Source organism: Micropterus dolomieu, linkage group LG16 (assembly GCF_021292245.1).
Source record: "Micropterus dolomieu isolate WLL.071019.BEF.003 ecotype Adirondacks linkage group LG16, ASM2129224v1, whole genome shotgun sequence".
NCBI classification, from domain to species: domain Eukaryota; kingdom Metazoa; phylum Chordata; class Actinopteri; order Centrarchiformes; family Centrarchidae; genus Micropterus; species Micropterus dolomieu.
The window spans coordinates 15,510,502-15,528,801 of NC_060165.1; the positions used below are offsets into that span (position 1 = coordinate 15,510,502).

The 18,300-nt window shown below is 42.0% G+C and overlaps 1 protein-coding gene and 1 long non-coding RNA gene across 2 annotated transcripts in view; one reads left to right on the forward strand and one right to left on the reverse strand.

The window, feature by feature from the left end:
- The window catches only part of pcloa (piccolo presynaptic cytomatrix protein a), a 57,833-nt gene that overhangs the window by 20,617 nt on the left and 18,916 nt on the right, over window positions 1-18,300 (forward strand). The window contains exons 4-9 of the mRNA XM_046071958.1: window positions 1,274-3,892; window positions 4,433-8,519; window positions 8,849-10,383; window positions 12,861-14,931; window positions 16,774-16,821; window positions 17,379-17,494. Of these exons, the coding sequence (XP_045927914.1) occupies window positions 1,274-3,892; window positions 4,433-8,519; window positions 8,849-10,383; window positions 12,861-14,931; window positions 16,774-16,821; window positions 17,379-17,494 (10,476 nt within the window). The remainder of the gene's footprint in view (window positions 1-1,273; window positions 3,893-4,432; window positions 8,520-8,848; window positions 10,384-12,860; window positions 14,932-16,773; window positions 16,822-17,378; window positions 17,495-18,300) is intronic.
- LOC123984808 overlaps window positions 16,940-18,300 on the reverse strand; it is a 25,614-nt gene continuing 24,253 nt past the window's right edge. The window contains exon 6 of the long non-coding RNA XR_006828530.1: window positions 16,940-17,453. This is a non-coding gene — a long non-coding RNA (uncharacterized LOC123984808). The remainder of the gene's footprint in view (window positions 17,454-18,300) is intronic.

The window sequence follows — 18,300 nt, forward strand, 5'->3', positions numbered from 1 at the left end:
TGTTCATAGCTATAATCTTTTTTTCCTCTCAAAATCCCAACATGTTCATTGTTTATCATCACTTTTATTTCTAGTTACTGCAAAGCATATTACAGTCCAATAGTAGCTGCAGCTCTTGAATTATAGCTCCCAGCAGGGCCTTCAGACTAGGTATGTTCCTCTAGAGCCATTATGTTTAAGTGAGTACCTGGAAACATTCAACAATAATAAAATAGCCATGGCAGGACAGATTTAGCACAGTCCTGAGAAGACCGATTAGAACAGCTGTGCCAGCAATGTGTTTGTTTCTTGTTCCACTGCAAGCTACATCACTGTTAAGATGTGGGACAACATCCCAGGTGATTTTAAGGAGGAAATTATGGTCAAATTATTGTACTTACAGAATAAACAGCACTGAAAACATTCTTTAAATTGGCCTGTGCTGGGCTTCAGTGTTCGAATAGATGTGTAATTGGAACTAAATTAGATGTTCAGGGAGCACAAAATCTTGGGAAAAGCAATTGTGGTTCACTGACTCACACGATAGTTAACAGAAACTACTTTTTGTACCTATTTTTAGCCTTGTTTGTAAGCGATTGAATTTATAGGGTGTTAAAAACAGGTGTACTATTGTCATGTTTAAAGCATGCATGTACATATGCACATCGAGTTATACAATCATAAAAACTCAAACACCCATTCAAACACACTCTCTCTGCTAGGTCTAGTACAGTTCATGAAATGTCTGCACAGGCCACCCAATCCTTTCTGACATGCCTTGGTAAACCCCTGTCCCATTACCATGCATTATACATGGGCCTATCTCTTAAGTTTCAGAAATGTAAAAGTTTCCCTTGAAACAGAAGAAGTTACACTTGTCACAGTGACGTTTCAACTACATAGAAAACATTTTGTTTCACATAACTGTGTTATCATTAAGAGAATGCATTTCCAATTATGATAACTTGTGGTCATTTGTCAGGTTATCAGAATCAGAATCAGCTTTATTTGCCAGGTATGTGTACATATACAAAGAATATGACTCAGGATTGTACATTGCTCACGATGTGCTTACATATACAATAATACAATAATAAAATCAGACACATGCTACAGTATAGAGAACACATATATATACACAATCACCACCTCGGTTCTTGCAATTCACAATACTGCATAGCAAATCTATGCCAGTAAATTATTTTCTAATTTAGTGGTGGAAATAAGATGGCATAAAAGAGTTTTTAGAATTCATATTTATAACTAACCATTTGTTCTTATCTTTGTCTTACAGAAAGAATGGCTTTGCCTCAACTGTCAGACCCAAAGAGCCATGTCAGGCCAGCTGGGAGACATGCCACCTCCAGCCACGGCTTCCCCAAAAAAGCTACCATCTGCTCCTGCTCCCTTCTCCACCCCTGTTCCTACTACTGTAGATAGCAAACCTGTAGTACAATCAGCAGACCCAACCCCACCACTTCCTGAGACCAAGGTAGTGCCCGCAACCATTCCCACACCTGGTGCACTCATTTCACCTTGTCATGATACCCCTCTATCCGTTAGTGATCCTCCTCCTGATTGCACCCTTCTGGAAACACAGTCAAAAGAACAAAAACAACAACTAGAAGCTGAACCAGTTTCTGAGCCTGTAATTAATCCTGAACAAGAAACTTCAATTTCAGAGAGTGTAGCCGAAAGTGTCCCTGCAATCCCAGCAGTTGAGAACAGCTCTGAGAAAATAGCAGAGGGCCATCCTCAACCTGAGACAGAGTCATCTGATGCTGATCAACAATCACAAAGTGCAACTGCCAGTGAAATCCAAGCAGTAGAGCAACGACAGAGTAGCTCTGAGAAAGCAGCAGAGGACCATTCTCTCCCTGTGGAAAGTGAGACGCAAAACGTATTGACTAATACAGGTTTAGACAAGACAGCAGTCCCTTCTGAGGTAGAAACAGAGCCAAGTCCCAAGATTACTCAGAGTGAGGCTGCAGCTCCCCTTACAGATAATGAGAAAGTGGAGCCTACTCCAGAAAAGCTTACAGAACTGACAACAAATTCAGCTGAGCCAGAGCCTGCCTTGATCACAGATGAAGTGTCACAGGAACTTCCTGTTCAGCTTGATCCAAAGCCAGATGCTACAGCTACAAATGTAAAAGAGGAGAAAATAACAGAACAGCCAAATGAGAAACCCCAGATAGATGAACCCCAACCTACTGCAGCAGGTCAAACTACATCAGATCCAGTAGATGCAGCGTTTAATGAGGAGCAAACAGGCGTTACTATGAAACTTGAGGCTGACAGTGTAGAAAGTGATGTCAAGGGTGAAGTAACTGCAGAAATAAAGGTAATACCAGAACCAATAATAGAGAAGGCAGTAACCAGAGAAAGGGCTCCTCCTCTTGTTGAGGTTGTAGACAGTGTTGCTCCCGTGGTCTCTGCTGACAATGTTGAGGTCCCTAAACCTGATGAGACTGTTGCAGTTTCAAAGGAGGAAAGTCAAGCTAATAAAGTGGAAAACAAAACCATAGAAAAAGACGAGCCTACTCCACTTGACCCTGGAGATAAGTCACTTCCTGTTGCTCCAGTTGAAGGGGAAACCAAAGCTCTGGAGAAAACAAAAGAGGAGAACACTGTTGAGAATAACATTTTTCAAAAATGTATTATTGAAGGGAAAATAGATAATCAGAAAATACCTGAGAGTGCTGATGTGGAAACATCAATTGAGATGAAAACAATAATGGACACTGAAAAAGAAAGAGCTATTGAGAAGGCGGTAATTGAGAATAAATCATCTTATGGCGAACACTTTGAAGAAGAGCAAGTTCAGAAGAATGCAGCTGCAGAGAGGGTTTTTGGGGTAAAAGCTGATGAAGGGAAAGCATTTGAAGAAGAGGCAACTGAGCAGGAAACAGTTGAGAGCGCAACTGACCACAAACCTCTTGAGGAGAAGGTTAACAAAGCAGAATCGACTTCAGCACCCTTCTCTACTGAAACAGAGAACAGTTGTCCTGCAATAGAAAAGAAAGCATCAGAAACAGAAAAAGAGCCAGCTCCTACTTTCACTGAAGAAATCCCAGAAATCCCAAAAGAAGAGATACATACAGAGATAGAACGAGCAGCAAAGTATGAGTCATCACCTGCTGTGGAAAACCTTGTTGAGACAGTACCTTTGCCAGAGACGTCAGAGGAGAAAGAAAAGCCTATGGTCAAAGCAGAGAGTTTAGCAAAGAAGGAAGAAAAGCAGACACCTATAGATACAATGCTAAAAGCAGATGATAAATCTGAGAAAGAAGTTGTTATGTCTGTTCCCCCAACTTCCGATTTTAGCGAGCAAGAAAAGGTCAATGTCAAGGAGTCGATGCAAAGTGTAGAGATAGTGTTATCCTCAGGTGTCATTAGTGAGACACAAGTCAGAGATAAAGCCTGTGAGGAGGAGAAGCTCATTCAGAATGAGACAGAAGCTGGTTCACAAAAGACAAACAGTACTGCTGAAAATCAACATGAAATAGAGAGAGAGATGTTAGCTCTGAGAGACACTGATGAGAAACAGCTCGAGAAAGTTGCAGAGCACAATGTGTCAATCAGTGGGAAGGAACTCGACAAAAAAGAGGTTGCTGGCAGCATCGAGGAACCTATTTCAGAATCAGAGACATGCACAGTCTGTGACAAAGATGGCACTCTGCGGTCTGATGTAGGAAATAGCACAACATCAAAGAAGAATGAAGTATCAGAGACAACTTTTGAAAATGTGTCTGTATCAGTAGCTTCAGTCCCTGTAGCAGAACCTGAAATCCAAGTCTCTGTAGTTAGTGAGGAGGACAAAGACCCAATAGAGAATATTAACGTGGAGGAAAAAACGGAGGCTAAAGATCAGCTTTTTGGAAAGCCCAGTAAAGAAGATGCAGTCGCTGAGGTGACCATAGTATTTAGCATAAGTAGTAGAAGATTATATTTATTATTATTTATTAATTATCTTTGTACATCATTTGTCCGACTAAAGATTGTACCATACTGAAAATTTAAATCCAAACACTGCGATATACAGTAGAATGTTTTGGTTACATGATTTGGCAAGTCATTTCAATTGCAATTCTGCAATTCTGTCAACTTAAGTGATTATCTAAACAGCATTTGAAAATACCTCAAATTACCATGCTGCTGTAAATGCTTAGTACTTAATCTTAATACAAACAAAATTATATTCTCACCACAGAAACTAAAAAGATTAAACCAAACTGTCTAAGTTTTGCTGCCACATGATGATTACTTTTTGATTTTATGTATTGTAAAAAATACACAGTTTTTATAACTAATATAACTTGTTATCCCTCAATACTGTAAATGCACCTATACATGGTGCACATGTAACAAGCTCAAAAATTGTAAATATATATTTTTTTTCATTGCAGTATCCAAGGAAACAACTTAATGGTGTCTTATTTTAATCCAACAGATGAAAACAGCAGAGAGCTTGAGAGAGCCTGGAGAGAACGAAATAGCTGCCAAAGAGGGCAGTCCCACCAGCCCATCAGACCTTGCAAAATTAGAAAGCACATTCCTTCCCATTCTTGAGGCCCAGACAAGCACGCAACCAAAGAATGAGGAGAAACTAACAGACACTCTAAAGACCAGACGTAAATTAGAGGTGCTTCCTCTCTCACTTGACTCACCTAGCTCAGAAGATGACAGAGAACTTTGTGAGAAGAATACTAAAGGTACCACAAAGAAAAAGCTCCTTGTACCCATGGATGTCAGAGCAGATTCCCTGGATGATAGCAGTGAAAGCTTTGGAAAAGAAAGTCCAATGTCAGGGGATGATGAGGAATTTATCCGAAAACAGATCATGGAAATGAGTGAGAATGAGGATGCTTCCCCGTCTGATGAGGAAAATATAATCCGGCGAAAGATCAGAGAGGATGAGAAGAAACAAATCGAAGAGAAGAAAACAGCGGCTGTAGAGAGGGGTACATCCGGAAAAGCCAGACGACTTACCAAGAAAAGCACTATAAGTCCAGATGATGAAGAAGAGAAGCAACTCCGCAGCTCATTGGATAAACCTGATATAGACAAAGGGGACGGACCAGAACCAAAAGAAGAGGAGTGTCAGACTGGTTCTGCAGTTCGCAAATTCCGAACTATGGAGCTGAATACAACCAGCAGCCCTGTGCGTATACCTAATGATGATGGTGAGCCCGAAATGGAAAGCCTTACAGACTCTCCAGATGATCGATCTAGAGGTGAGGGGTCATCTAGTTTACACGCATCGAGCTTCACTCCTGGGACTTCACCAACATCCCTCTCATCACTGGATGAAGACAGTGACAGTAGTCCCAGTCATGTCTGTTCTGGTGAGGGAAAACAACATAGGAAAGCCAAACACAGACAACCTGGTCAAATGCTGCCAACTATTGAAGATTCTTCTGAGGAAGAAGAATTACGGGAAGAGGAGGAGCTGCTCAGGGAGCAAGAAAAACAGAGGGGCTCAGGGAAAAAATCCAAGAAAGACAAAGAAGAGATTCGAGCCCAGAGAAGGCGAGAGCGTCCAAAGACACCACCAAGCAATCTGTCCCCCATTGAAGATGCCTCACCAACCGAGGAACTGAGGCAAGAGGCTGAAATGGAGGAGATCAGACGATCATCCTGTTCTGATTTCTCCCCCAGTATTGAATCAGACCCTGAAGGGTTTGAAATCCATGCCGCAAAGATCGCAGCAGTTCAAAAAACTTATCAACTGCCTATGTCAGTAACTCTTCACTCCCCAACAGATGATAAAAATACTGATAACCAACAGAAAAAAACTCTCAAATCTGCTGACGAGGCATATGAGGAAATAATGCTGAGGGCTACGTCTCCAACAGTTGATAAAAGTGAGATTCAGTTGGGAAAAGAGTCCCTTTATGGAGGCATGCTCATTGAAGACTATGCCTATGCATCTCTTATTGACAATTCAACAACTGATCTTGGGGAGCCACAGAAGATTGGTGTTCCTGCACAGCCCAAAAAGCTGAGATCACCAGATGAAGTTTATGAAGATATGATAAAGAAGAGGAAAGAATTTATGCAGCTGGAGCAGGAGTATCAAAATATGCAGCCAGCAAAGGAAAGCACTACCCCAGAAATTGTATTGCAACCTGCTGAGAATATCTTCCCCAAAAGCAGTACAGTAACGTTAGGCAAAGACGGGAAGCCATTGTTAGATGCTGAAACTGCCTATGAAGAGCTAATGAAAAGAGTGCTGACTCCTGGAACAAGTCCAACTCCAGAAGTGGAAGCCACTGCAACTAGAAGGGCACTCCACCCCATCCCAGACTTAAAGGTGACACAGTGCTCTTCAGGAGAGTTGTCTTCTGATGACGAGAGTGTAATTAAAAAGCAAGAGGAGATGACTGTGGTATCAGACACTACAACAGCTACTGAAACTGAGCCTGTGACAATGTTTTCTGAGTCTCCTCCATCATCCACATCAGATCAGCAACCTCACACTACAATCACAGCATCCCAGGCTGATGTTGTGGACTTATCTAGTGCTCTCCCAAGAACATCAGCCCATGTGACTGCCAGTGTTACACCCTTGCCCACGGTCCCCCAGTACACACCCAGTATTCCTAGTGTAGTGTCAACTGCCCCACCTGTCCCCCCCAAGCCAAGCGTTCTGCGTAGGGCTAATTCTCAGGAAAAAGCAGAAGTACCTGTTGCACCACCACTGCCTCCTCCCACCCCACCAAAACCTACTGTTTTTCCCAGGAAACCTCCAGTTCCACTTCCACCTCAGGCTTCAGCCACTCTAACCAAGCCAGAGACAGTGGCTATGACTGCAGCCCAAGGACCATCCACAAGACAAGCAGTTACACCAATGTACAAACCTCATGTTCCCCCTCCTGTTCCCCCCAAACCATCTATTCCTGCTGGGATTGGGGATAGCAACAGACCAGGACATGGTGTCAAACCACCAATTGCACCAAAGCCTGGCTCACAGCCTTCTTCGCCCGCCCATGCCCCACATCCACCAAGACCCACTGTACTTCCCACTGGTCCTACTGACATAGCCCTGAATCTGAGCCCTTCTTCTGAGAGCAAGCTGTTTCAACCCTCACCAAAGTCTCCTTCTTCTCCAAGATATGCCAGCAATCTTCGTGACACATATGTGGTCATCACACTGCCATCGCAGCCCAGCTCTCCAGTAGATAGTGTCTTAACTCAAGCTCCCTCTAGCCCTGGCTTAGCATCTCCTTCATGCCAAACTCAGCCCCAATGTTATTACCAACCACAGCCTCAACCTCAAGTACATCCACAGCAGCATCCACAACCAACCCTTCCTCAAACAACCAGGGTGCCACTGGCATACACACGTGTCACAGAATCCATTGAAAGTCAAGAGATTTGTAGCCCAGAAAAACATGTATCTAGTTCTTGTCACATAATTGAGGCTATATCTGCGTCAGCACAGCCACCTGTGGTTATGCCTAACCTCATCTCTCAAGTGGTCACTACAGAAGTCCAAAGGACCATGGTCTCTGTTGTTCATGAAAGGGCACCACCACCAGTGCCAGCTCCAAGGGCAAATGGTGTCCCAATCTCGATGGAGAAACCTAAGCCCCAACTGCCGGCACAGAATGGACAGGGCTTCCAACCCTCTGAGGTGGTAGATCTTAGGACTATGAAGGTGGACCTAGAATCAGACATGAATGGTGTGGATCTGTCTGCTGGCCCAGACTCAAGACGTCAGTCCTTTGCAACTGATGTCAGTCGTCAGAACAGTGCAGTGCAATCGCCTGTGGTTAACCTTAGTGCTGAATCATCCACTGTTTCTATAGTGACTGATAGCATCACCATTGTGACCTGTTCTGCCACAATCCAGCAGTGTGAAAACATAGAAACCTCTCAAGCATCATCAGTGCCCCTTCAGCTCACAAAAAACAAAGCATTTGAACCCGTTTCTCAAATTATATATCGGCCAATTGATTCTCAGCCCTGCACTCATGTAGGTACAGAGATCCCTATTAACCTCTCACTTGGATCAAGCACAGGTGGAGTAACTTTCCAAACCACCCCTGTCACTATTGCACCCACTTCTATTGGTTGTGTTGCCAATGGATTAACTACCGGTACAACCACAGTGGCAGGAGCTGTTGACCTTAGTACAACAAAACCATTCAACACTGTGGTATCAGTGGATGCTGCTTCTGCGGAAGTGGCCACAGCTGTAATCACAGATGATGATGGCAAACCAGTGGATCTGACAGCAGGAAAAAGAGCTGTGTGCTGTGATGTAGTGTACAATCTCCCATTTGCAAGAAGCTGCACTACTCAACAACCTACCACACCCCTGCCTGAAGACCGTTTTGGATATCGTGATGACCATTACCAGTATGACAGATCACCTTATGGCATGAGAGGGTTTGGTGGAATTAAACCATCAATGTCAGACACTAACTTAGCAGAAGCTGGTCTGTTCTTTTACAAGAGTAAGAACAGCTATAATTTCAGTGGCACCACTGAGGGTGCAGTAGATCTTACCTCTACGAAGATTTCTGATGCAGGTCAGTGGAGTGACATTGCAGACCTGTCGCTTAAATGTCACTTTGAACTGCCTCCACTCATTCATGGCTAACGTGACATTTTTTTGATTTGTTTTTACCCTCTCTTTTTGTTTTGCATGGACAATTAATTACTTTGTTTTTTGTTCGTTCATCATAATATTTTTGCATGTGCATGCATGCTCTTACTGTACATCTTTAAATGCTATTTCACATCTCGACATTTGAGGGTTTTCCCCTTTTCCACATTTTTCATAATTTGGATAAGGCATGGCTTGATCAACATTGAATAAGTCTGCATTATTTGGACTAATATTTTTGACTTTTGACAGGTGAAGCTGTTGACTACTCCAAGAAAGGGACTTACGCAGGAATGACAATTCCACCATATTCCCAAGCCAGAGTCACAAGTGCTGTTGGTACACTTTTTGGTACAAGCAGTGTCTTGAGGTCATCAAATGGGGTGGTGTATTCCTCTGTTGCAGCACCAATACCATCTACTTATGCCATTACCACCCAACCTGGGTCCATCTTTAGTACAACATACAACACCCTGTCAGGTATGCATACCAGCGACACAATGCCTTCATTGTCCAACCTCCAGAACTTGCCACTTACACGGTCCCACAGTTTCCTTTCCACCATCTCCACTACTGCAATAGAAGAGCAAGGGGATGCCCCACTCAATCTGGAGATCTCTAGAGGGGATACTACTGCTGCCCGTGCTGTCACCACAGCAACAACCTCTTTATCCCTTGACACCTACACTGATGCATCCTTGGAGGCAATAGCTGCTTCTCTTGAGGCTCTGTCTTCACCCATGGTTCCTGGGGATGGCCAGTATCAGGCAGAGCGTGAGAGGCTAGAGATGGAGAAACTCAAGCAACAACGCCTGGCTGAGGAATTAGAGTGGGAGCGCCAGGAGATTCAGCGGTTCCGTGAGCAAGAACAGCTCCTGGTACAGAAGGAACTGGAGGAGCTGCAGGCTATGAAGCAGCATATCCTGTCCCAACAAGAAGAAGAAAGACAGGCTCATCTTATGATGCAGAAAGAAACCTATGCCCAGCAACAGCAGCAGCTTGAGCAGATTCAGAGACTCCAAGAGCAACTGCGCCTGCAACTGGAAGAGCAAAAGCTTCGTCAGATGTACCCAGGTGGGGACATACCAGGGCATGGTTTGCAGGAGGCAATTGTCTTAGGACCTGATGGCACAGTGCTGGCCCGAAAGATCACAGATAGTGGGTGCCAGACAGATGAAGAGGATGAGGCAGTCAGCAAAGCTTACACAGCAGGGAGAAAAAAGAAAACTGCTAAAAAGAGTGTTGACAGTTGTGTGCAGACTGATGATGAGGATCAAGAGGAATGGGAAGCTCAGACCAGAAACCGACAAAGCCGGCCACGCACTGCCAGGGGTGATAGGGGTGGGCATTCAGAAATGTCTCTTCAAGCCCACACTGAGATTTCTATTCAAACAGATACAGAGGGGAACATTAGAATGGACACCAGGATGGAGCTGTCTGACTCTGAAAGGACATCACCAAAGAAACGGCCTACCCCCTTAGAAATAGGCCAGCCTCCTAACCTCAAAGTTGATTCCTCTACGCTTCAAGCACCTCCTAAATCTCCCAAAGTGCTCTATTCCCCCATATCCCCCTGTATATCTCCTAGCAAATCCCTTGAGTTTGTGTCCTATGAGAACTCACTGGGTGATACAAGCCCACAAAAGCTAAGAGGAAGCGAGGATCCATCGAAAGCCTCTCCAGCAAGTCCCAGAGCCATGCAGAGATCCATGTCTGACCCTAAGCCCATGAGTCCAACAGGAGAAGAAAGGGCAACATCTGGTACCCAGTATGGTGATAGCTATACTGTGAGTACTATAAGTATCACTTTAATTGAAATATAAGAATGAACAAATACACAAAAGTTGGTTTATTTTAACTGTGCAAAGAGGAGGATGTTATTTGAGTTTAAACTGTTCTTTTGGTCATTAATGTGCTAAACGAATTCAGATGTTTCTGGAGATAGGAGGGTATTTCCAACTTGAGCCCATTCAATGATAAAATATGGTAATAGATCCAATCCAGTTTTTCTTAGCTTTGATTTAATGACCTTTATATTTAACAATAGTTTTATTCAGCTTGTCATATAATTTACTGTGATCCACTTTAAACTCACCTTACACCTTGTATAAATTCAGTTTGTATATATTTTCCTGTAATTTAATGCAGCCCAAGAATTACTGCTGCCTGAAAAACTAACTATAAGTCAAGTGTCTTGCAACACCAACAAAACCATCCTTTGTCAGGTCATACTCATGTAGCACAAGTAACATGATGGTTCATTGGTTAGCATTCCTCTCCAACAGCAAGAGATTGCATGTTCTCTTCATGTTTGCATTAGGGAAACTTGCACACCATAGTTGTTTGACATGCAGTGTTGGGCAGTAACGCGTTACTGTAATATTATTACTTGAGGGTAGTGAAAGTAATATGGTAACGTAAAGAGTAACATAACTAGTTATGTTATTTTAGTAAAATTATAACTTTTTTTAAGGAGTAATAAGTAATTAGTGACTTATTACAATTTCTGGGTAACTTGCCCAACACTGATGACATGTATGTTAGGTATTGGAAATACTACCCTCCATTTCGACACCTTAATTCTCTAAACAGGTGGATGGCTCAAATGCAGATGGGGAATCTAAAAAAGAACTATTTAATAGATTGAAGGTCTGCTTTGTGTGGTAATAGAGTATTTTTCTGAGCCTTCATATAGGTACAATACTTCCTGTACAGTGGTGTGACCTTAACCTCTGGCGTGTGCCAAACCCTGCATTCTGACTATAGAGACATTAGCAAAGTTACCCAATGCAGACTTGAATGTTGCTATCAAGGTGTATGATACATATAAGCTTAAATTCTCCAGCATTCATTTATGCCATTTTCATAACACATACTGTATTGTGTTATGAAAACATTCCAGGGAATGTATAAAACTCTAACTTTATAATTGTAATTTAATTGTGGTTTGTGGACATACAGAGGGAAACATACATAAAAGGGAAAAAAAGAAACAACTGAATAGATTATGCATATCCACATCCTATGTTGCTCCTGGCACTCATGGAGTATGGAAGTCAGTTTTCTGCCTGGGCAAACCACTCTTGAGAATTGTATACATACATACATAAAAGGATGGGAAATAAGCTGAGCTTGCAGGAAAATATTGAGCTGTCAGATATCCATAGATGCTCAATGTGAATAAATTACTTCTTTTGAAAATACACTTAGGAGTGTACAATTTAGTGAGTAGTGGGTAACATTTATGAGCAGGAATACATATCCTACTGGGATGCGCAAAAGGTGATCAATAAATTGTGTTTTCCAATAACCTTTCATACGTACATATCCAAAGTAGGTTAAAATCAAGGGCAACTGGACTCGTTTGAAGATACTAGAAGACGTTTCGTCCCTCATCCAAGAGACTTCTTCAGTTCTGAAATGACTAGTAGGGAAACGTAGCTATTTAACCTCTGTCGGTCGTTTGTCAAGCTCATCGATACCGCTGGTTCGTTAGTGCTCCTGGCTGTTGTAACAACAGTCGTTAGAACCAACTGTGGCCAAGTCTGAACGACCATTGTTGGTATCTTCACCTGAGGCAAAGAGGTCACGCTTGTTAAGTTTCCTGGTAAGTGATGAAAGGACAGCATTGTAAGTGGGGGATAAGTGGTAGTGTAGGCCCCCTCCTCTAGTCAGCGACAGCTTCTCAAAGCGGGTGTAAATGGCTTTCTGGACACCTCTTTCAAACCTACATCCATCATAGGTGGTTCTAACGACTATAACAACTGTCGTTACAACAGCCAAGAGCACTAACGAACTAGCAGTATCGATGATCTTGGCAAACGACCCCACAGAGGTTAAATAGCTGAGTTTCCCTACTAGTCATTTCAGAACTGAAGAAGTCTCTTTGGTTGAGGAACAAAATGACTAGTATCTTCAAACAATTCCAGTTGCCCTTGATTTTAACCTTCTTTGGATAACTAAGACCTCGATGACTGAAAATCATCACAGACAACCCATCATACACTGAAATTCCCTAATGTACATGCCCTTATTTATAGTCCTGACTTTATACTAACGCAACAGAGATGCCCTTTTCCCCTATTTAAATGTAATAGCATATTGTAATTGAAATCATGAAAAATTCTGCAGTTATCTCAAGTAAATTTTATCTGCATAATACAGTTCAGAGAGAGAAATTTTTTAAACCATCTCACTCATTTTGGGGGGTTAACAGTTTGAATTCCTACAGCCCTAATCAATTTTGTGTTTATTTTTCATACAGGGGAAAGGTTCAGGTGGCACCCCAACAGGCACTCAAAAGAAGGTGAAGAGGACTCTCCCCAATCCACCGTCAGAGGATGAGTCATCAACCAGTGGCCAAACAGCATACAGCACTGGTTCTGCCCGCCGAAGAATGTGCCGCAACTCCAATATGGCACGTGCCAAGATCCTACAAGACATTGATCGTGAGCTAGATATGGTGGAGCGTGAGTCTTCCAAACTCCGCAAAAGACAAGCAGAGCTAGATGAGGAGGAGAAAGAGATTGATGCAAAGCTTAGATACTTGGAGATGGGCATTAATCGTAGAAAGGATGTGCTACTGAAGGAGAGAGAGAAGAGGGAAAGGGCCTACTTACAGAGTGTTGCAGAGGACAGAGACTACATGTCAGACAGTGAGGTTAGTAACATCCGAGAGACTAGAGGTGGCCGTGGAAGTGGTGAAGATGAGGAGATTGAAGGTCATGGTCTTGAACGTCCCAGGACAGCTCCCCAGTCAGAATTGGAGGACTTTGTCCCGCCTCAAACCAAGCATGAGTATGGAAAATACTCCCAATACCAATACCCTCAAAGCCAATACCAGCAGTCTCTCTACCAGACTCCACAGTCTTACCAATCTCATTCTATCTACTCCTCTGTCCCCTCGCTCACTAGCGCCCAGCAGCAGAGTTATCACCAGATGCTCCTGTTGCAGCAAAAAGCTGCCAGACAAGCTGCCCTCCTCTCAGAACTGGATGCAACTAAATACGAAATCATTAGCCGCCAACCTGATCCTACATCATCAGCTTACATGGGAGTCAAGTATGACAAATATGGAAACCACCTTGACCTCAGAGCCTTGGACGTGGGCAGTATAGCACGTAGCCCCATGTCAACTGTCTCTGATTCCTATTACACAGATGTAGATCACCATACACCTCGGAGTTACATGTTACTGGAAGATGCTGCAGAACTGGCTAAGGGCTCCACAGGCCTGTCTTCATCTTATAGTCTGGCTGAGAGGGAGCTGGCTAAGGCAGAGAAGCTTCTGCGCAGGAGTGCTGCAGATCTGTGTTCTACTGACTATCTGGGATCCACCTCTAGACTCCATACATTTGGAAAGACCCCTGATGAAGAGGATACAATGGAGGAACCCTACGAACTAAAACTTCTGAAGCAGCAGCTCAAGCAAGAGTTTAGGAGAAGTACAGGTGGGTCAGAAAACTTAGAACAACTCACAGGTCTCTCCCAGCATTACTATACCCCAAGCTCTGGCATCTCTAGTTACTCCCAAAGACAATATCCAAAGACAGATAAGTACAGCATCAGTCGTCTTACTCTGGAGAAGCAGGCAGCTAAACAACTCCCAGCATCCGTGTTGTACCAAAAACACAAGGCTCCATTGTTAGATCCTAAGATCTCCTCCAAGTATTCCTCTATTACAGATAACAGAGGTTTGGAGACAGACTATACCAGCTATCTTGGGTCTACCAGTGTATCCCCAAGATCCAGCCGGCTTTCGCAGGATGAGATTACCTTCGGCCTTCGTAAGAATATTGCAGAGCAGCAAAAATACCTGGGGTCCACCTTGGGTGCCAACTTGGCTGGGTCACTAAACTTGGGCCAAAGCTTAGGTTTGGACACTGCCTATCCTAGTGGTAGTCGTTCAAGACCCTCATCCAGGCCCACATCTTGCTATGGTCTGGACTTGTCAATCAAAAGAGACCCTTCCAGCTCTTCACTGAGGCTTAAAGGAGACGGAGAAGCATCTGGAGATGGACCAAGCTATCAAACCCCATCTGGTCGCACCAAACCCACCAGCCTTCCCATTGTGCAAAGTGGCCGTGGTCGGATACCCATAGTGGCCCAGAACTCGGAGGAAGAGAGTCCATTGAGCCCTGTTGGGCAGCCTATGGGCATGGCCCGTGCATCAGCTGGACCTCTGCCACCCATCTCAGCTGATTCAAGGGACCAGTTTGGTTCCTGCCTGTCTTTGCAGGACTCCCAGCAGCAGCAACATATCAGGGAAGAGCCGACCAGGGGTAGGGGTTATGTGCTGCTGGATGACCTTCAGGGCACCATGTCAGATAGTGAAGGTAAAAATCAGACATGTCAAAATGTCACTATTTTCCTTCAAAATGTTTCCTCCTTGAGAGTGTCTGATTATAGTTTATCTTGCTTGCATTTAGTACCATCATGTATGTTTTTCAGCTGTTGTGTATTTATTGAAAGTCTGCATGTGTCTGTAGCTTTTCTCGTGTTTTCATGTTTAACCTTCACTTTGGTCAGTGTATCTTCTTTTTGTTTTGTGGTGTCAGTTCTTTTGGTCAATCAGTTGAAATCAGGTGTGCATGTACATTTTGCTAGATTTCTTATAGGGTGTGCTTGAATGCTACCTTTATGCATGCCTGTATTTCTGTCTGCATTCCAAATATTGTGTAACATTTTCCTGCATGTCACTGTACAGTCTAACTTTCTGTAACAGCTATATTTTTTTGTACGTTTCCCCTCCTCAATAAGCAATTGCTCAGTCTCCATTTCATTTAAGGCATACTGTCATTTGTAGCTGTCTCCACTCGAGGCTTGAGCCACAATACCAGAATAATCCTGAAAATGTAGGTCAGATTTAGAAAACTTTTCCCCCCAGAAAAATGATACGCTGAAAAAGTGCCTCCCACACTTGCGACATTTACATAATTGGTACAGAAGGTCAGTTGAACCAGTTCTTTTACAATTTCTCCTCATTGACAGTATATTTTAATAAGATGTTAATATCAAATCAATAGTATATGGTAATAAATATAGTATAGTATATATATTATATTTTGGATTCTACAATAGTTGACGTATAATGTAGATAGTGGATAATATTGGTGTATTTTATAATCATTTAAGTGTAGAAATATATTTGTGCGTTAAATTATTATACCAATTACCGGCAACTTCAAATATTACCAATTTATATGACATCACTAGAAAAAAATGTTTAAAGCAGGATAATTTTGTCACAGTAGGGGACCTTGATTATATTTTTTGAAAGGCATGATATTTGGTTGCAACTCTGTGTAATAAATATAACTTTAACTTGCATGTCTTGTCATGAATACTTGCTTGTATGTATTGTGATACATCAGTGGCTCTATGTTGCATGGACAACATTTATGGCTATTAAGCTTGCTATACAGTTTCTTTATATTGCATTTCTTAAAGGTCTCTTATTGCCTCACTTTAATCAAAATGAACACTCTCTATTAGTATGGCCCATTATTTTTTCTATTTTTGATTATAAATAGGAAATTATCTGATAATCAGTAATGCAAGAATACTACTGATAATCAGATTATTTAAATACATTTGCTGAGCAAACATTTGGTTCACATTTTTTCCCCTTTATACTTTTTATTCCTGAAAGCATATTGTATTTTGAGCTAGAGGTGTCAAGAGGAAATTTAAAATGTGTTGAACAGTGTCTTATTCCAACAGGAAAGATAATTCATTTTTAAGCAAGAACTTAACATCTGGGTAAATCTAAAGTTAAAGTAAAGTGTAATGCAATCTCCTCTTCTATAATGTTTGGATATATTTTGCTTTCTAAAAGCCAGAAATCATCAATTCAAGTAATATATTGTCGATGCCTACTCTGTCGTGACTAAAACCATTTTATCACACTAATTCATGTGTTTTTATAGAGTACTCCAATAAAGCAGCAATGACTTGGTTAGTTTCCAAACTGAGGATAGTGTTTTCATTAAAAGGGATGCTAAATGTGACTGTTACAGTAAATTCACATCCTAATAGAGGTACCATTGTTTATCTTTCTGGTTTAAACATTTAAAGATCCCACTTCTGAGTTGTCTTGAATGCCACATAACTACTTGTTAATAAATTCATATGGATCCCATTATTTTGCAATATAAACCCATTTGCCTTGATTCCAGCCCTAAGTGATTCCCTGATGGCTTTGAACAGAGACGATGCAACCAATGGTAGAGTATTAGTTCAGTTCTCTAGTCATCCATTAGCTAACATATTAACCTGCACCACAAATCAAATGCACTTCACCATAAAATGATGATGTAATATTGGGGAGGTTTAAGACACTGGTAAAATGGCAATTAAATGCCACTTTAAATTTCCATGATTTTACATTGCAAAAATGTCAAGACAAACATACTGTACTGTATATTTTAGAAGAAAAACACATTCACTTTCCTGGAGTTAGAGAACAATATGAAATATGTACATACCCAACATTTACATTCATATAAAATCACTGCACTATAGGTTAGGTTTAGATTATGCTACTATACATACTGTACTAATACTGTTTATTCACTCTCAAACTGCATTCTGTCCTGCTTATTTTATAATACATGTAAAGGATGTTGTGTTGCTTGGTATTCTTTCCCCTTTTCATATGATAATGACCCTTCAATTCCTCATATTTTCATCTCAGTTTTTCTTAATTTCATGTAATCATCTTTAGATGAACTGGCAAAATCCATTCTATACAGTAGGATGAAAAAAAAGTTCAGGTTCTCAGATTCTGAAGTGGTGCTTGTTTTTATCCCTGAAGCCTACCATCTTAGACGAGAAGAGACGGATTGGTTTGACAAACCTAGAGATGGACGGTCAGAAAATGGACAAGAGAAGAGACAGGTGAAGCAGGGAAAAAAAACTTACACACACATACTGTGGATGCAGACGCTGTCGTACAATTCTCACATGTACTGTAAGCCAAGTCCAAGCACTAATGAAATGCATGCACCCAGACTCAAATATCTGGATCTCTATATGTTATATGTAAGCTCATATTAATGCAAGACACTTAAATGTAGCATATACAGTGGGTACGGAAAGTATTCAGACCCCTTTAAATTTTTCACTCTGTTTCATTGCAGCCATTTTCCAAAAATCAAAAAAGTTCATTTTATTTCTCAGTAATGTACACTCAGCACCCCATCTTGACAGAAAAAAACAGAAATGTAGAAATTTTTGCAAATTTATTAAAAAAGAAAAACTGAAATATCACATGGTCATAAGTATTCAGACCCTTTACTCAGTATTTAGTAGAAGCACCCTTTTGATCTAATACAGCCATGAGTCGTTTTGGGAAAGATGCAACAAGTTTTTCACATCTGGATTTGGGTATCCTATGCCATTCCTCCTTGCAGATCCTCTCCAGTTCTGTCAGGTTGGATGGTAAACGTTGGTGGACAGCCATTTTCAGGTCTCTCCAGAGATGCTCAATTGGGTTTAAGTCAGGGCTCTGGCTGGGCCATTCAAGAACAGCCACGGAGTTGTTGTGAAGCCACTTCTTCGTTATTTTAGCGGTGTGCTTAGGGTCATTGTCTTGTTGGAAGGTAAACCGTCGGCCCAGTCTGAGGTCCAGAGCACTCTGGAAAAGGTTTTCGTCCAGGATATCCCTGTACTTGGCCGCATTCATCTTTCCCTCGATTGCAACC